This window comes from Andrographis paniculata, unplaced genomic scaffold (genome assembly GCF_009805555.1).
Source record: "Andrographis paniculata isolate CXL003 unplaced genomic scaffold, ASM980555v1 Contig34END, whole genome shotgun sequence".
NCBI lineage: Eukaryota > Viridiplantae > Streptophyta > Magnoliopsida > Lamiales > Acanthaceae > Andrographis > Andrographis paniculata.
In genome coordinates, this window is record NW_026137567.1 from 5,373,881 (window position 1) to 5,393,082 (window position 19,202).

At 25.6% G+C, this 19,202-nt stretch overlaps 2 protein-coding genes and 1 long non-coding RNA gene across 4 annotated transcripts; 2 read left to right on the plus strand and 1 right to left on the minus strand.

The window, feature by feature from the left end:
• The first annotated feature begins 3,251 nt into the window (after positions 1 to 3,251).
• LOC127248825 (uncharacterized) lies at positions 3,252 to 4,637 on the plus strand. 2 transcript variants are annotated; one of them, XM_051271366.1, is made up of 2 exons: positions 3,252 to 3,514; positions 4,113 to 4,637. In XM_051271366.1, the coding sequence occupies exons 1-2, from the start codon at positions 3,253 to 3,255 to the stop codon at positions 4,292 to 4,294; spliced, it is 444 nt and encodes a 147-aa protein (XP_051127323.1). In that variant the 5' UTR covers position 3,252; the 3' UTR covers positions 4,295 to 4,637. The 2 variants fall into 2 exon arrangements, with proteins under 2 accessions (XP_051127323.1, XP_051127324.1); XM_051271367.1 differs by having other exon boundaries at positions 3,252 to 3,508.
• Positions 4,638 to 12,411: 7,774 nt separating this feature from the next.
• Positions 12,412 to 17,293, plus strand: LOC127248740 (MADS-box transcription factor 23-like). The gene is made up of 9 exons (XM_051271253.1): positions 12,412 to 12,491; positions 12,602 to 12,841; positions 14,612 to 14,690; positions 15,971 to 16,032; positions 16,278 to 16,377; positions 16,501 to 16,542; positions 16,642 to 16,683; positions 16,810 to 16,955; positions 17,089 to 17,293. The coding sequence occupies exons 2-9, from the start codon at positions 12,660 to 12,662 to the stop codon at positions 17,102 to 17,104; spliced, it is 669 nt and encodes a 222-aa protein (XP_051127210.1). The 5' UTR covers positions 12,412 to 12,491; positions 12,602 to 12,659; the 3' UTR covers positions 17,105 to 17,293.
• Positions 12,670 to 17,056, minus strand: LOC127248741 (uncharacterized). The gene is made up of 4 exons (XR_007838138.1): positions 17,008 to 17,056; positions 16,787 to 16,918; positions 13,312 to 13,407; positions 12,670 to 12,772 (listed from the first exon to the last, which is right to left on the minus strand). It is a non-coding gene; the product is annotated as an uncharacterized LOC127248741 (long non-coding RNA).
• Positions 17,294 to 19,202: the final 1,909 nt, after the last annotated feature.

Below are 19,202 nucleotides of genomic sequence, written 5' to 3' on the forward strand. Positions count from 1 at the left end.
AGATTAAAAAAAGATAAATATATTAGTAAAAAGTTACAAAAGTATAAAAATAACTTGGGGGTATTTATAAAAATTTAGTTAAAAATGTAATGATACTTTTTATAAACAATTGTTCAATTTATTATTAAAATTAAATATTGATTTATTAATTTTATGAAAATTTATAATGAGATAAATTTAACGAACAAACCAAAATAAAATACGAATAAATTTGATGGATTGGGAGACTATAAAATATTATCATTTTTAAAATAATGAATGTGAAATGAGATAGCAAATAGGAGATTCTGCATAATTTGTCCCTATTTTTTTATTTTCGTCTGTCCCACGTGACTTGTCCTTTCTATTTTTGGAAATATAATTATGTACTTTAATCGCATTTTAAATTTTAGATTTTATAATTTTCTTAATTTTAATTAAATTATTTACTTATTTTAATCTTAATCTATAATTATTTTTACTAATACACTTCTTAATTACTTACTAATTATATTTTATCTAAATTCTCGTGTCTACACTAATACGCGCATATTACATGGGATGGAGGGAGTATGATATATGATCTCAGTTGGCTACTTCTTTTGGACATTATAGTTGACAATAATCACATTAGAATATTTGTTGTAATTATTACATACAACCATGCATGTGTGCATACATATGATGTGATTTTTATATAAAAAAAAATATATTAATATAATATTTTTTAAAAGAAAAATAAGAATAATGCCAAACACCTTAAATATTTGATTGTTTTGTGTTATGTTTTGAAGGGATTTTTTTTTTTTTTTTTAATAAGGTATGGAATAATGAGTGTGTATAATATATTATTGTTTTTAAAAAAATATATGTTAATTTTTTATTTTTTATTTTTGAAAAAAAACACCCTAAACACATTGTCTAAACAAAGCAACGTTCTTTTAGGATTACGACAGCACAATCAATTTTTTATGGACAACTTCCAATGGTATACTTCTTTGCACAATCAATATAGATTTTTCATGGACAACTTGCAATGATATTTATATAAAAATTATACAAATATAAAAATATTTTTAAAATTAAGTACAATAATATAAAAGATAAATGTCACTTTCGTTATTGAACGGAGAGAATTATAAACTTTGTTACAAAATGGCAAGAGCTGTAATGAAAGCTTGTTGAAAATGGCTCCAAGAACAATTCATTGTAAACTTAAATTTGTGTCATGGAGTATCAGCATGTAATAATTAGGGTATTTTGAATTTAAATTTTTAATTAAAAAATTGTTCTTTTTTATTTTTTCACATCATTTTCCATAAGAAAAAAAAAAAATTATTATTCCATCCTATAAAATATATAAATAAATAACAATATCGTAAGTTCCAAAAATATAAATACAATTCTAATAATTAATAACAAAAATTATATGAGATCTAAAACACTAAATAAATAAATAAAAACACCTAAATGATGAGTAAGTATGTGAAGACTAGAATTAGAGTGGGTGGCTATAATGAATTAAATTCCTAAATGTAGTAGTAGTAGTAGAGGTCATATAGCCACCTGTCTTCACTAAACATCACAATATATATATATATATATAATTAAACTATTCATCATCATCCTTAATTTCTTCCGCTACAAAAAATTAATGTATTTGTATCCGTTCCTAAATTTTACGTAACTAATGTAATTCCATTCATATTTCCGTCTCTAATGTCATTAGTAACGGAAAAAATAGATTTAGAGAAAAAAAATTTTGTTACAAAAATAATAATTTTTTTTTTTTTTTTTGTAGTGCCTCTTAATGGTTGGATTGAATGGCAATAATGTTTCTTTAGACTAAAATTAAAATCTCATCCAAATAATCAAAGAAGAAATTTATTTACTAATAGAAGAATTTATTTCGTTACTTTATGTAGAATTTCAAAATTTTATATTATTAACAATGAAATCAAGAATTATATATAAACAATCGTACATACTAAAAATACTTAAACAATAACAATATAATCAAATAGATATAACGAAATAATATATACCACAAATCAAATATCTCAATATCCCATTTAGTTAAACCCCAAAAGTGCAATATAAATTAACTGGAGTTTGTCGAAAAAGATTGAAACTTACGTAACTAACATAAATCAATTTGGGTTCGTTGAGAGAGATAAAAAAAAAAAAAAAAAAAAAAGAAAAGAAAACTGTTAACCAACATCATCCATTGGGTCAGTCAAAATCAAAGGACTCCAAATACAATATGTTATACTCTTTTCTTCTGTTCACAAGCTAATATATATATATATTTTTTATTTAAAATGTCAAACAACTATTTTCATACTTCTTTCATTTTAATTCAATGGGATCTTTTGGAGTTTTTGTAGGAGATTAAAAAATAGTATTAGTATTTTATTGGTTAATAGAAGTGTGTAAGAGTTTTTGACATTTTTGTCCTTTGACTTTACATATAAAGTAATTATATGTATAATATTATGTTTGTAATTTAAATTAAAATTAAGGATATTTGATATTAATATATGATTATTTTTTTAAAAAAAATAGGAAATAAATATTTTGAAATGGTACTTTGAATTAGGATGGACTTCAAATGGTAAACTTGTCAATTCACCGGATCAATATATGTCATCGGCAAGATCGAGGAATCAGAGTTTGAACCCATAACCTCATGATCATGTATTCATTCTCACACCACCAGGTCATCTCTTACGGATTTATATAAATATAAATCTTTTTTTTTTTTTTTTTGATAACGTAGGAACCTACAACCGCTACTCGAAAGTGCGCACTGGGTAAACCCCCGGCCGAACCTAATACCCTGCAAATCAGGCTCAACGAAAAAGCTACATTATGCGAACCATGTATGACAGGTGACCTGAGACGTCGGGGGTTTGAACCCATGACTTCACGGTCACAAGTCCAACCCGAAATATAAATCTTCTTGTTTTGTGAACTTATGGTTCATGTGATGCCTAATGTTTTGTATGGACGCATTTACATATTGAATTCCGCAAATATACCAAACAAATCCCCCAAGTCAATACTTAAGCAATTAATTAACCACAAGCAAGTTTAGTTAATGCTTACCTAGTCTGCTTATTACACGTATACCCTAATTCATCTTCACATTAAACTCAATATATGACCTACATAATTAACTTGAATCTCTCTCTCTCTCTCTCTCTCTCTCTCTCTCTATATATATATATATATATTGAATGTATGTATATTAGAAACGCGATTGAGATGAAAATGATGAGCGTGAAGGCAAAAAGTGTCCGGACAAACATCAAAAGGAGTTGCTGTAATAAAGCCTACAGGTTCTTGATAAGCATCACTGTTTCTGGGAGCGCCGGACCGATTAGGTTTGTCGTCCATGGCGACGATACTTCTAGAAGAGTGATCGAGATGGCTCTCAAAATTTATTCGCGTGAGGAGAGGCTCCCGGTTCTCGACTCCAATAATTTCGACAGCTTCTTTCTCTACCCGGCCACCGCGGCATTCGACGGTATTGGTATCAATCAACACACGTACATATTTATTGTTAGTCCTAAAAAATTTGACCATGCATGTTTGTTCTCAATGGTGTATTTTTAATACAATATTATATTTTTAATTAATATAAATATTGTATCTAATAGTAACTATTTTACGTTCATGTTAAATATCTATTTTTACTATTTTTATTATTGTAATAGTTTAAACACAACATAAATTATTGTAATAGTTTATCGATCCATTTATTCGAAAGGTACTCATAATTTGTTGTTTCCGATCATTCAAATATAAAATATATATTTTATTTTTTAATTAACATGAACTTAAAAATTAATTATAAAGATTTTCAAATTTATATTTATTTACATAAATATTATTATATTAATATATATATATCAAGAGGGGGATATATATTCTTTTATATATAAAAACTACTATTAATTATCATTAAAATATAATATTTATCGAAGTATCCGTCAAAAGTAGACAACATACATCTTGAGGAGATAAGGAGTTTCCTATATTTCTAAAATAATTACGACATTTTCGATCAAAATAGTGTCTTTCCATACATCGATTTTTAAGGGTTTTTTTTTTTTTTTTTTTTATTGCAGCATTGGAGCCATGGGAGACGATAGGATCTTGCTCCGAATGCCGGAACTTTGTGCTTTACCAGAAGCCGGAGATGAGGATGTCGGGAGGCCGGGGAAAATCAAATCCATGGCGATCATGGCTGAAGAAATCCTTTAGCCCCAAGATCATACCAAGGCTACTTAATTCATTTCAAAAAGTATAAATGCATGAAGGGTATATATATATATATATTATAGAACTATTCGAAAATTTGTACAATTTCACAATGGTTTTTTTTTTCACCCACACACTCACGTACCATAAGGAATGCCGAGAGAGTGCTCAACCACTTGAACTATAATCCGTAAGCCTTAGCCATGATTAGTTTTGAGCAAAGAGGAATGTCATTTTCCATTTCTTTGGTGGATGCAAAGGACTGTTCTTAATTAAGATCCAATCAATTGAGGCTACTTATAGGGTTGGCCCTCATCAATCAATTTCTTGTTTACTTTGTTTTGGGATCAAGTGGCCATCCATTTGTGTTATATACACACATAAATATATATATAGATATAATAGCTAATTTTTTAATATATTTTTATACATATTCCAACATATGTTGTGTTATAAGATAACATATACTGAATTATAATATAATATATATATTGTATTATAAATATGTTAAGATACATATAAATATATATTGATCACCCCTACAGTATATTTTGATCCAATCAAATCAGTATGATCAGATCAACTACTGATCCATGCTCATATTTCTACACCTACTTGATTCAATCCCTTACATATATTAATCAAATAATCTAATATTTAGTAGATGACATACATAACATATGTTGATTCATATTATATAAATATTGTACTATTCTATAACCCTAGGGTGTGATTGCTTGTACCAATTGAAAGTTCAAATTTGTTTTTTAGTAAATATTGTTTTCTTGTAAGTTGAATTATAATGTTTATATATTTAATTTAAAATAAAATTTAATTTGGTTTTTACTATGAATATGATTTTGCTTATATATAATTATTTTAAAATGATAGAAAAACTTTTAAGGTATATAAACATATTTGTTTATTTAAAAAATAGATAGAAATATGATAATACAAATAAGTCATATTTTTTTAAAAAATTAGAGAAATAGTTGATATGGAAAAAGATAGAAGTATAATGTCAACTCCTATTTTAATTGCTAAAAAAAATAGACTTTTATATATTAAATTATATTGAGTCGGGTTTTTCCTTTTCATTTTATTTACTGTTAGAAAACATAAGTTGTGTTATTTTAGCATTTAGAATTTTTTTAAAAATTTTTATTTGTTATTAAAAATTATGAAAACATTATTGAAATTCATAAAACTATTATTGAAATATTTATCTTTTTGATTTTTTATATATTATTAAAAAAATAATAAATTTTTATTGAGAATGATGCTAGGGTTTTGTGAAAGTAAAGTTTGGTTGATGTATACAAAATGATATACGTTAATGTATCAAAATACTAAATCTATTTGAAAAATATATCAAAGATTTAGATTGAACATCCGATTGTGCGATCAAAATAACGTTACGATCATGAGTCCATCACACACCACCAGATCATTTTTTACGGACTACAAAAAAAGACCAAATTTGAAATCAAAGAACTAACGTCGGACTTATACAAGCTAAGAATATAATATTTGATTGTCAAAAGTAGCGAGGTTTATTCAATTTTATGTTATATGTGAACTCGAGATTGTTGAATTCACATAATTAGTATTTTTCTACAATTTATTTATGAAATAGTGTTAACGGGATCTGGATTAATATTCCCCAAATTAGATTATTTATAGTTGAATTGAGTCAATAAATTTGTTTCGCATATTTTACATTTAATTAAGATTTTCACTATGTTAATATGATATGAGAACAATTTATATATTTTACATAAAAATTCGATAAGTTCGATTGTTGGATATCTTTGGGCATGCAAATATTTGACCGCACTCTGAAAAAATTTTACTATGCATTACAATTTTCTATGAAAATATATTATTTTTTCAAAAAAAAAAAAAAACCGAACAACTATTTGAGTGAAAAACACAAATCACAAAATCAAAATCAAACACAGTAAACACCCGTTAATATAGTTTAATATACATGTGTTTATATATTAATTATTATTTGAATTATAATTATAAAAGAAACCATGCAAATATTTATTAAAATAGCGTATGATATTTAAATAATTGAAGTCAAATAAGTTATAAATACTTAGTTATGTAGCTAATTAACTAATTAAAGTTTTACTAAATCATTTTTATCTTCCTATATGTAAATTGGATTGACTTTCAAAGATTTGATAATCAAATCAAATCAATGCAAGATTTACTTATATATAGAGTTTGGATGAACCTCTGAGTTAAAGAGAATTTTTCATTAAAAAAAATAAAAAAATTGAATGTGTTCACTTAATATTTTTTTTAGATGATACAATTTTTTATAAATATTATTAAATATAATATACATATATAATAATACAATATATAGAATATATTCACTTACAAAAAGTTAAAGAACTATATATAAAATAATATTTTTATATTATCGATACAATTTTAATATCTAACGTAAAAAGATATATTTATCTAAAAACAAAAACTAATTTGTTTATAGAGTTTGTGTTTTGAGATTGAATTTTGAATAATATAATTTTAAATTGAAATACTTGTTTCATTTAATAAGATATTTTGAGTATAAAAATTATTTTTAGTATAATATAATAAAAAATAAAAAAGTTTAAATTTGAATATGTTTGAAAAGAAAATTTATATGAATAAGAAAAATTTACAAACAAATATAATCAATTATTTTATATTCATATATCTTATTCACCCTTATTCATATTCTTCATTCTAAATTAATATACTATGACTTTACGAATCAATCTTTTCTACATTAATATAATTTTAATAATTTCAATATAACTATTTCAACAATATAAAGAAAACCCACAATGTGTAAATCATTCAATAACTTTTGATTACTTAATTATTTTTATTATTAGTGTTTTTTTAATAGTAGGTTGAATACTTTTGCCTGTGATAGAAATATATTTATTTTTATAATAAATCATATTTTATATATATTCATATCTGAACAAAAGAAATTGAATTAAATCAAATCAAATTTAATTTAATTTTTGTGTGTGATTAATTATTGACAGCTCATGTTGAATTAATAATCACAAGTATATATCTTTAACCTTTTACCTAAGCACAAAAATAATTGTCTTGAAAGTTAACAATTTATGGTAGTTATCTTATTTAAGAGATTCGTATGATTTTTGTCTTATTTAGACGGCTTATATATCACTATAAATATGTACATATTCTTATGATTGAATAGAGAATTTCAATTTCATATTCAAACATCGAATATATACGTGCTCATTATCACTATAAATCCATTGATAATATCATATATATATATATATATATACCCATAAATTAAAATTCTTTTTTACTTTATTATTATAGTGTGGCTTTGGATCTGATGCTAAGATTGATTTAAAATCCAATTAAGCATCCACGGAATTAGGTTTCAAATTATTAATAATTTATTGAAAATTAAACGCATAATTTTTATAACTTTACTATTAAATACTCTCTCCGTTCCAGATATTATGTCCACGTTGCTGTTTATGTCCGTCCCACGTACCATGTCACTTTCCTTTTTTGAAAAATAATTACACACTTTAATCTCATTTTAAATTTTTTAATTTAATTTTTTTTAAATTTTAATTAAACTAATTAGTTATCTTAATTTTAATTTATAATTATTTATATTATAGGATAATTATTTATATTATAAGATAATTATTTTCACTAATACATTCTTAATTATCTACTAATTATACCCCTCTTAGAATACCGTGTCTACAGTGTAGCAGACACGATATCTGGAACGGAGAAAGTAATATATATATATATTGAATTCCATACATATATATATATATATATATGATAGTGCACTAGTACAATGTTACATAACTAGTTTAAAGTTGAATATATAATATATATTGAACGATATAATAAATTATGTTTATTGAATTATATAACATCATGTTTTAGTACTCGATCAATAAAACAAAATTTAAATATATATGATTGCTCATAATTAAAAAAATAACAAGTTGGATTTGTTTTTGTCTAAGTATGAATCTTTTCAGCTTTTATGTCCTGTTCGAAGGTACAAAGCCCAGAGGGAATATAATCGAATTATTTAAATTAAATTAAAGTAATTGTACAACAATCTTTAATCTCCTTTTTCACTTTACTGAATTGGCAACACTGCATAACACACCATTATGCATGTGAAAAGTTATACATGAATATTATATATTGTATAGTTCTAAATAAATATTCGAATCAAGTCGAATACCCTATTTACCCTTCAAATTCAACTAAAATTTTTATTGTGCTAAGCTCGAATTCGATTGATTAATTCATTAAAAAATAATAATAAAAAAAGGCTTGAACTTTATACTTTGAAAAAAAAAAACAAAACAAAACAAAACAATAAGAGCCATTTATTTTGATTAATTCATTAAAAAAATAAATAAAAACAAAAAACAAAAAGGCTTGAACTTTATAGTTTGAAAAAAAAAAAAAACTACCAAAACAATAAGAGTGGTTTATTTTGAAAGATTATATTCCCTCCGTCCCAAAAGAGTTTTCTTGTTTTCTTATTTAGTAGCTGTGGTCTCCACTTTATAACAAAATTATTCATACGTTTCCAAATTACTTCTAATTATTACTCTAACCTACTTTTTAAAATCTTTCAAAAACTAAGGGCATTTTAGTCTTTTACATTCTACTTTATGTTCACTTTCAATTAAATACTATTATTCCTTAATTTTCGTGTTAACTCCCAACAAGACGTCTCTTCTGGGACGGAGGGAGTATCTATTTTTTCATTTTTGTCCGTCTCGTAACAAAGTATATATATATATATTTTTTTTTTTTAGTAACTGTACTATCTACTTAACATTATAAGGCCATCTCCAACCCTCCACTCCATTTTTGCAGTTGCTACAGTAAAAATGGAGTTGATCTACAGTAATTTTACTCCAACCATAAACTTTAATTTTTTACTCTAAAAAGTATATTCCCTATATATTCCTCTTTTATATTATTTTATATAACTTTTCATATCTATAAATTACACCCTAACTTTAATTTATTTTTATATTAGATCCATACACATATAATTTATAAATTATTTAAAAATTACATATATAAAAATTAACATTTATAATTAATAACTAGTACAAATAAAATAATTTTAAATAAATAATTAAATGCTATCAAGACAAATATGATCATAATAATTACACGTTAATTTAAAAAATAAAATTACATATCAATTTTTAAAAAATAAAAATTATATCACTTTTCAAACAGTAAAATTATATATCAATATAAAAAATAAAATTATATATTACTTTTCAAAAACTAAAATTATATCACTTTTAAAAAATAAAATTATACATTATTTTTCAAAAAAAATAAAATTACATACAACTTTTTAAAATATAAAATTATATATCATATACTAAAAAATTAAAATTACACAATATACAAAAAAATACCAAAAATATAAAAAACACCAAAAAATCTCCACTCCAAAAATGGAGTGGAGCAACAGTGTTACTCCATTTTGGAGTAACACTATGGATTCCTGCAAAAATGGGGGTGATTTGGGGGTGGGTCGGAGCCCCTCCCCTCATTTTTGGTACATGCAGTGGGTTGGAGATAATCTAAATACCCTTACAATTTACAATATATTACAAAAATGTCATTACTTTTATATCACACAATATTAATAATGTTAAGTTAGTCATTTCTCTTTTATTTTTACTATATCCCAATATACTACTAATATTTTTAAAACTCCGTGCAAAATATAAACGAATATATAGATATGAGACATAGAGAGTATTATAATTTATAAGATTATTTTAATAAATTATACTCCCTCCGTCCTACACATAAAGTATACAATTACTTTTGGCGCGGTGTTTAAGAAATAATAGTATATTAATTATAATGAGTAGTTAAAAGTAGTGTAATGATATTTTTGCTCTTGCTTTTTTGTATAAAAGTAATTAATAAAATATGGGTATTTGTGAAAAAAAATAAGTTATTTAATGAAATGTTTACTTTCTAATTGAACGTCCCAAAATAAAAATATGTATACTTTCTACCTGGATTGAGAGAGTATAATTTTGTGATTAAGTAATATGAGTATTTATTTTATTTGATTAAATATATAATAACATAAATTTTAGTATAAAATAATAATAATAATAATAATATTTTATGTATTTTTAAATTTATATCCATATTTTATTTTTTTAAATAATATTTTAAACAGGTAAAGGTATTAATTAATTAGGGTGTGTTTGTTTGGGAGTTTCGATTTTGGATTGAGATTTAAATGGTAAAAATTTTGAATTTGAATAGTTGTATAAAGTGATATAAATAGGTGTTGATGTGATATTTTGGATGTAAATTTAATTTTTAGTATAATATAAAAAATAAAAAATAGGTATTTAATTTGATACTTTGGAGAAAAAAAAATTGGATTTAAATTCAATCCTCCAAACAAACACACCCTAAAAGGACAAGTTTTGGAGTATTAATCGCATCGTATCATCATTGGCTGATGATTGACACGTGTCTCATGACGCCTTGAGATGTAGACAACAAAGATTCTCTCCAATTGCCTTCACGTGCCCTTCTTCACCATTGTCCAATAGCAAATGGACAACATTTCCCCAAACAATCATTATATCTCACTATTTAATAATTTTTATTTTATTGATAATGCCTACTTGTAAATTATTTAACACATCCATCGATGCCAACAGTGGACCCACTACTACAACATAGTATCACTCATTATATATATTTATTATTTTTATATTATTTATATAATTTTTTTATATTTTACATTAAAAAAAATATTACTTTAAATTATTTACATAACAAACACGTCAAAAGTTTTTATATTGCTTCATTTGTAAGTTTTTGAGGTTTAATGAAGTTTCTTATTTTGGATAAATCATACCACATGACGAATGTTTACTGGTCGCAATTATTCCAGTGTGTTTCTTTTGTATTAAATTTTTTTAATATTTAATATGATATTTTATAAAAATATATATTTTTTTTAGTAAAAAATTAAATAAAAATCACACCTAGAACTCTCGAAATAAATTAATCTATTGAATTGGACCATATCATTTTTAAACTCGTGGGTTGACTCACCTCATCATTTATCTTGACAATTCTGATTTTGAATCTTATTATTTGTATAATATATAAAATTTTATAAAAATTAAATTAGATTATTCAACAATATGCATAAATCAAATCAAAGAATTAAACCCATCCCACTATAGTCCGCCCGTCAGTGCATTTTGATAACTTTAGTCTCGTGACTATGATTTAATATTCACAAAAGTATGTGTAATGCATTAAGAGTGAAATAATAATAATAATAATAATAATAATAATAGTAATAATAATAATAATAATAATAATAATAAACCAATAAATAAATAATAAGTGGTTTAAGGGAAATTAAGTTTGAATTAATGTTATAATAATATTATCCAACAAATCAAGAAAGTAAATATGAAATGAAGAAAGAACAAACCCGCCTTGCGTCTTGCTCTATATTATTATTATTATTATTATTATTTCATGGGAATCCAAACTATACATAGTACTCCCTCCCTCTCGCGAGTGATAGAACCTTTAAGTTAAACACGATTTTTTAGGTAGCTTAAATTAGTAAATTATTAATAATAAATTATGATATTAGTTTATTATTTTTTATATAAATAATGTTATTGGTATTTTACAAAATTTTAAGATTATATCTAAAAAAATGTATGCAATATAAATATCAATTTTTTATAGATAATAAAATTTTATATAATACAAATAAAATTTTTTATATTTTTATTTATTTATTATTACCATAAATTAGTTTTATAAAAAATGAGAAGTTTTAAATATAGATAAAAAAAATATGTTAATTGAGGAGAGATATAGAAATAAAGGGATTTTGAGTGGGTTGTAAGACGTTAGAAGTTTAATAAAATTGATTTATATTTGTTAAGTATGTTTAAGATCGATAAAGTTATAAAAATTGAAATGAATTATCTTTTGTGGGGAGTACAAAAAATAAATGAATCATCTGTGGGTCGGACCGAAAAAGTATTTAATTAATGCACTTACTATTAAACAATTCCCTTTCCCTCTCTCTATAAAAAAAAGGGTCTTGACTGTGAAATTAATTATGCCTTCAAATCGGATCATTTCACACTAAGTCATTTCTAAAGGTATGCCTTTTTATTAAGCACTTAATTCTTGATCTTAATTAGCTTCTTCAAATTACCTTGCTGCTGCTTCATTGATGCATAAGTTAATTTGATTAATTAATCCTGCAAAGAAACACAACAAGAACAAGAACAAGACCAACAATTAAGAACAGGAAACCCTAAATCTTGATGGGGAGGGGGAAGATTGTGATCCAGAGAATCGACAACTCTACTAGCAGACAAGTGACGTTTTCCAAGAGGAGAAGTGGGCTGTTGAAGAAGGCCAAAGAGCTCGCCATTCTCTGCGATGCACAAGTTGGATTAATGGTCTTTTCCAGCACTGGAAAGCTCTATGAATTCTCAAACACCAGGTACTAATTATTCTGTATATATATATGTATATATAATATGTATATCTCTGTGTGTGTGTGTGTGTGTGTTTGTGTTAATTAGAAGGTATTATTAGTACATGATAAAATACAGTTCTGTATGCTTCAAATGCAAGAAGAAGAAGAAGAAAAAGAGTTAGTTCAGATAACAGCACTAACACAGATCCAACAAAACCCTAGCAAGATGTTTTCAATTTATGGTACTTTGTATTCCAATCGTACGTACGTTGGGACAGTATTATGTGTCTTAAGGAATAGATACATCCCTATGTATGTATGCATAGTTTATGATTCTCTAAAGTTTTTTAGGGTGTGTTTCTTTTAGTTGATTTTGGGAAAATAATATTTAATTTGATGTATTATAAAAAATAATAAAAAAATTGTATTTTTTTTTTCGAAAAATGCAAAGTTCAAATAGTAAAATTCAAAAAAATTGATACAAAGAAACATACCTTAATCTCCCTTTTTCTTCTCATCTTTTCCGCTAGTCATCGTATTCTGATATCAAATCCACCCAACTTTACTCTCCAGACAGTAAGTGGAAAGCACTGTGGAATATAGTCTTCAAGAATTATAGTACCATGTTTTGAATGAATTCTTTTATAGAACAATGTGAAGAAACTAAACTAGAGCAGTCCTTAAAACCTATAATTATATATAATTAATTAATCTTAATTAACTATGGCATAAATACTTCCTAAAATTGAACTCAAAATAATAGTTTTTTAATTAAATATTTATTTTTATTTAAAATATTTTTCTATGCAAAACGTGAAAAATGAACTCAGCTTTATGTCTTAGATTCTTAGAGGATTCAGAGTCGTCTCACCAATATTTTGATCTTGACACCTAAAATTGCCATATGGAGAAAAATGGATATAAGAGCAATTAAGAATAAATTAAGCTCAAAACACATTAATGATGGATAAAAAATACATAAATATATCAAAAAATCTGTAGAAAATCAGTTGAATGATGCATTCGATACAAGCAGTATTTAGCATGGGTTTTCCACTGTGAAGGGACTGCAGTGGATTTACCAAAGATCTATTTGCTCCAATTTAATTTCTCTAGATTTGCATATTTTTTTCAATACTTAAATAATGCGATTAATTTCTTATTAGTGCTATTTACCTTCAATATTATTTTGAAAGCCATATACGTAGCATCACTTTCTCCATTCTTCTAATGTGTTCACAGGTATCTTTTTGATAATTATATATAGCAAAGACATACCTAAATACTAGTTTTGTGTCCTATTCTTTTTTTTTTTTTTTTTTTTTTTGTCATATTGAATATATTGTCTGCTAGGATATGAATTTTGAATATGAGAAAGCACTCAAAGAAGCATAGCTTACCAAAGTTAACTTAGCCGTAAAGATGTAGGTTAGATCAATTATCACTGGGAATAACATGATCACATAAACATATGATATTAATAAAAACAAGTTGTGTGAGAGTAATACATATGATGAAAAAAATCATATTCTAGATAGTTAAAATTCAAAATATAAAATATTTTATTTATGATGATTATAACAAATATAAAATCTGAAAAACACATTGATTTCGTTAATAGATAAACTTTTACTATAGAAACTAAAGAATAAACTGATGTTGGATGTTTTATTTTAAGCTTATTTACCCGAATATTTATGTTGTCTGTCTTGTTTTTTCAAGTCAGTGTTGTTGATATTCACGACTAGAGTTTCAGCAATATTAACTTCCTTACCATACATTCTTGAATATCAGCATGAAATCAGTTATTGAACGTTACATTAAAGTAAAGGAGGAACAACACCAGATGCTTAATCCTGGATGTGAAAGCAAGGTATGATTCTACCCTTTGTTAAAAATGTTACACTATTGATTCTTCCAGTTTAGTTCCAATCTTTCAAACATGCATCCATGATGTTTTCAATAGTCACCCATCTTTTTCCAGGTGTAATTTAATCGGCAATAACATTGTCTGAGATATTTATGTGGTAATTATTTCCGAACATTTCCATTACAAACTATTTTCTAAGTAGAATATCAAAGCTGTAATTTCATGTGTAAGCATTTATAAAAAGAATGTAAACGCCTAAACTTAAGGTAAACTTGAGTAATATGACGAAACATTAGTGAATCTAAAAGTGGTTGAGGACTTAATCAGGTGACTAGAAATCAGGCTAAGGTTCATTATTTTCAATCCCTCGATAAACTTGTCATTTATAACTACTCCACTTGTGAGGTTCTTCTAGTAATACTATGGCTTGGTTTGTCCAACTACTTTTGTGTATGAGATTATCTAACTACATTCAGTTGCAGCAAGACAACCTATCTAAAGAAACTATTTTCATTCAAGCTCCTCTTTCTACTTATTCAGAAAGGTGTCTATGACCAATCACAATCAGTTTATGATACCATTGTAATATAATTACATGAGGTGAATTTAGTAGACCATCTATCTAAACATAGATAATAAGATAATCCATGTAATAGTGTGTATTCAATGATCTAAAGATGAGTTTTGATTTTATCTTTCCTCAATTACTTCAATGCGACTAGGTGTTGCTTCATATCATTTCCATAACATCCTAATATGTTGTATATGCTTTGTACCAATCAATGAAACAAATATATTACATATATATAGCATATAAGAACTAAAGAAAGATAATTTCTCACTAATATTAGCTAATGATTCCCAACCACACCAGAAACTCAACCAAAAACTCAAGTGATTTAGAAGAATTGTATTTCCGATTGCTACACCTTATTTGGGCTTAAAAGGTTTTTAGCTATTGTTAAATCTCATGTTCTTGCATCATCATATGTAAGTGGATCTCAACAAGTAGAGAAGTTGTGAAAAATCCATCAAGTTGTGTACAGTACAGTTCCATTAAAGGTACAATATTTTGGAATACAAAAATAAAATTCTCAATGAAGTATAAGAGCATAAGATCATCTTAAATCCTAATATGCGTACAGTTATGCATCTGTGAGTAGATGAATAAGTTGACTTCGTAAAGATTTATGGAAGCATTAATTCGTTTTTATGTATTTTTGTGATGTATATGTTGTTCTTTTGCAATTTTCTTACATGACATTTTCACTTGTATTTTCTAGTTTTGGCAACAGGAAGCAGCTTCTCTAAGGCAACAATTACAGAATTTGAGAGAAGATCACCGGTAAGCGAATAACTCATGATTTAGTCTGTATTATGATATATGTATATAGTATACCACGTACTACTTAAAATTCCTGTATTTTCCATCTTGATACCAGGGAAGTTATGGCAGAGTAATCTTGATTATCACAATCTAGTGTGCCGACTGTATACACAAGCTTTTCTTAAATTCTAGAACTCTGAAGCATGCGTACACAATAACATGTCTCTAGTCTTGCATTCAAGTTAACATACAATATAAGACAGGAAAATGATGGGAGAAGAACTCTATGGGCTGACAATCACTGATCTACACAGTTTAGAAACTCAACTTGAATTGAGTTTGCAAAGGATGCGTGTTAAAAAGGTTAGATAGTCCCATATTATCCATGGAACGAGCTTCTAATTAGTTCTTGGAATAGCTCTTATGGAACATCAATGTGCATAAAACATCATTAAACTACGGATTTGTGGTGTTTTGTTTTCACAGGAGCAGATATTAACCGACGAGATCCAAGAGCTGAATAGAAAGGTATGTCTAATGAGCATCCAAGAACAAAACATAAACAAAGAAATGTCAGCTATTACCATCACAATGAACTTATAGATTACTTGTCTGGACTTCTTTTAGGGAAATCTTATCCATCTCGAGAATATTGAGCTTTTTAAGAAGGTAATCAAATTCATGGAGCAATTAAAATGTATAGAATTGTAATGTAAGGCGTTGCGGCAAAGTGGTTACTTAGATAAAACATATATGGAATCTTTGGCTTTACCTGCACTAAGCGGTGTGGAATAGGTTTATGGCTCAAGGGACTTCGGTACAACAAATGGACATGGATTTCTTCCATTCGATTTCACAATTAGTACAGATCACAACCAACCAATCCAGCTTCAACTACACCACCCTGTAACCCAGAATATCGAGACTCAAGCAAGAGCAAGGTATAATAATTTCTGATTCGTACAAACAGAGAAGAGAATCATTGAGAATTACCAGCGGTCCGAGCTTTCTTCTGCAAAAACAAATGCTCCTTTAAAAAAAAAAAAAACATAACATTTAATTGATTTTCACCAGGAATGAAGATAAATAAGCAGAAGGAATTGCAGTAGCTACTTGAAGTTTAAAGTGCATTTGAAAAGTTCTTACGGTTTCATGTCTTTGAACTGCTTTTGAATATAAAAATTCAAGTGCATTTAGTTTACATACTCTTTCCCTATCCTTAACAAAGACAATCAACAAACAACCAACAACAGAGGTGAAGACTATGGCACAAAGTAATTTGTACAGACAAACAATATATATATATAATATTAATTCTTTTGAAAATTAATGTTCTCCTGTCCATTAGGGGTTGGATCCGAACCTCTCTAATGGCAGAATATGATTTGTGCATGAGAAATTCGTTGAAAAGCAAACGAGCTAGATTGAGTTGATTTGAAGGATAAAACAATGTTAGGAAGATGAAATCGAAATCCAATGGCGAACCTTGAATTAGGGTTTTGTAACAAATTTAACGCTCGCAAGCAGATGCAGTTGTTGAATTAATTAGTGGGCCCAATTCCAGTTAAAGTCGCTACATAGGTGCCTTCACTTGTAAATGTGCTTCAACTTTTTTAAAAATATTATATAAATATTTATGTACATATAATTTTTATTTTATTTCAAATATTTAATATTTATTTTATTTAAAATATTATGTTCAATATTTTATTTTTTATTTAGAGTATTTTTTAAAATATTAAATTTAAAATAAAACTCACCTAATCCTTATAATTGTGTTTGGTTGTGAGTTTTGCTACAACTCTTACTATTTATGGATTTTTAAAAATATTGAATTAAACGTTATTTTTATACTATATTAAAAAAAAAATTTATATATATAATATTATAATATCAATACTAATTAATTCTACTATTAATTTATTATTTTGATATATCTACAATCAATTTATTAATTTTTGTACTAATTATACTTTTTTGAATAAAAAAACTTTTTATATTATATAATACTAAAGATCTCATTTATTTGTTGTTGGTTAAAATTTGAATATTAATTATTATATGAAAATATAATACAAAGTAAAAAAAATGACAAAAAATACGCAAAATATTATACATATATAAAAAAAATTTAATGTTAACTATGATAACACAAAAGATAAATTGACCTTTAGAATCGAACGGGGAATATTAAAAAAAAATATTATTTAAAAAAATAAAATTAGGAGAAAATTTTCTTTTAGAGTGAAATAAATGCTGAATTAATGAATTCAACATTTGCTAATTTGATTTCAACAATACAAATATATATATATATATAAATTATTGTTATAAATGTGACAGTGTATTATATCTTAGTTTTTAAGTTAATATATAAAAAGTATAGATTTAACTTTTGATACATAATAATATTGAATGAATTGTTTTGACTAAAATTAAATTTCAAAAACTTAACCACTGACTATTGTTATAACTTTTTTAGATATTTTATTTATAATTATCAATTTTTTATAAATATTTTATAAGCCATTTATTATTTTTAAATATATAAAAATTCAAACAATAGATATAATTTATGATTTTATATATATATATATATATATATTGACATCTTATGTGCCACTCTACAAGTAGGCACCAATCGTTTTCCTGTAGCTCTCAACAATAGCTTGCTTGTTCCATTTTTTATTTATTATTATTATTTTTTTTAATTTATTATTATAATGTTTAATGTGAGAATCAATAATTGTTACAATGTGTTCGAAATAAATTTATTCCGAACCTAATTGCATGTAAATTATAAAAGTAATGCTTCAACCTACAATTTGCAAAGACAAGTAGAGAAAGCAAATTGTAGTCAAAATATTACTCCCTCCGCCTCAAATAAGATGCAATATTTACTTTTGGTACGAGTTTTTAGGTGAATAGTATTAAGTAGGATAATATTACTCCCTCCGTCACAAATAAGATGCAACATTTACTTTTGGCACGAATTTTTAGGTAGATAGTATTAAATAGATAATTTAGAAATTAAGGTGATGGAGAGAGAAATGTATATTTTATTTTTTTCTTGCGAAGGGATAAAGTGTGAGAGTTTTAAATTTTAGAAATATTGCAAGATGTTTGGGACATACCAAAAAAAAATATTGCAGGATATCTGGGATGGTGAGAGTATTAGATTAAACATT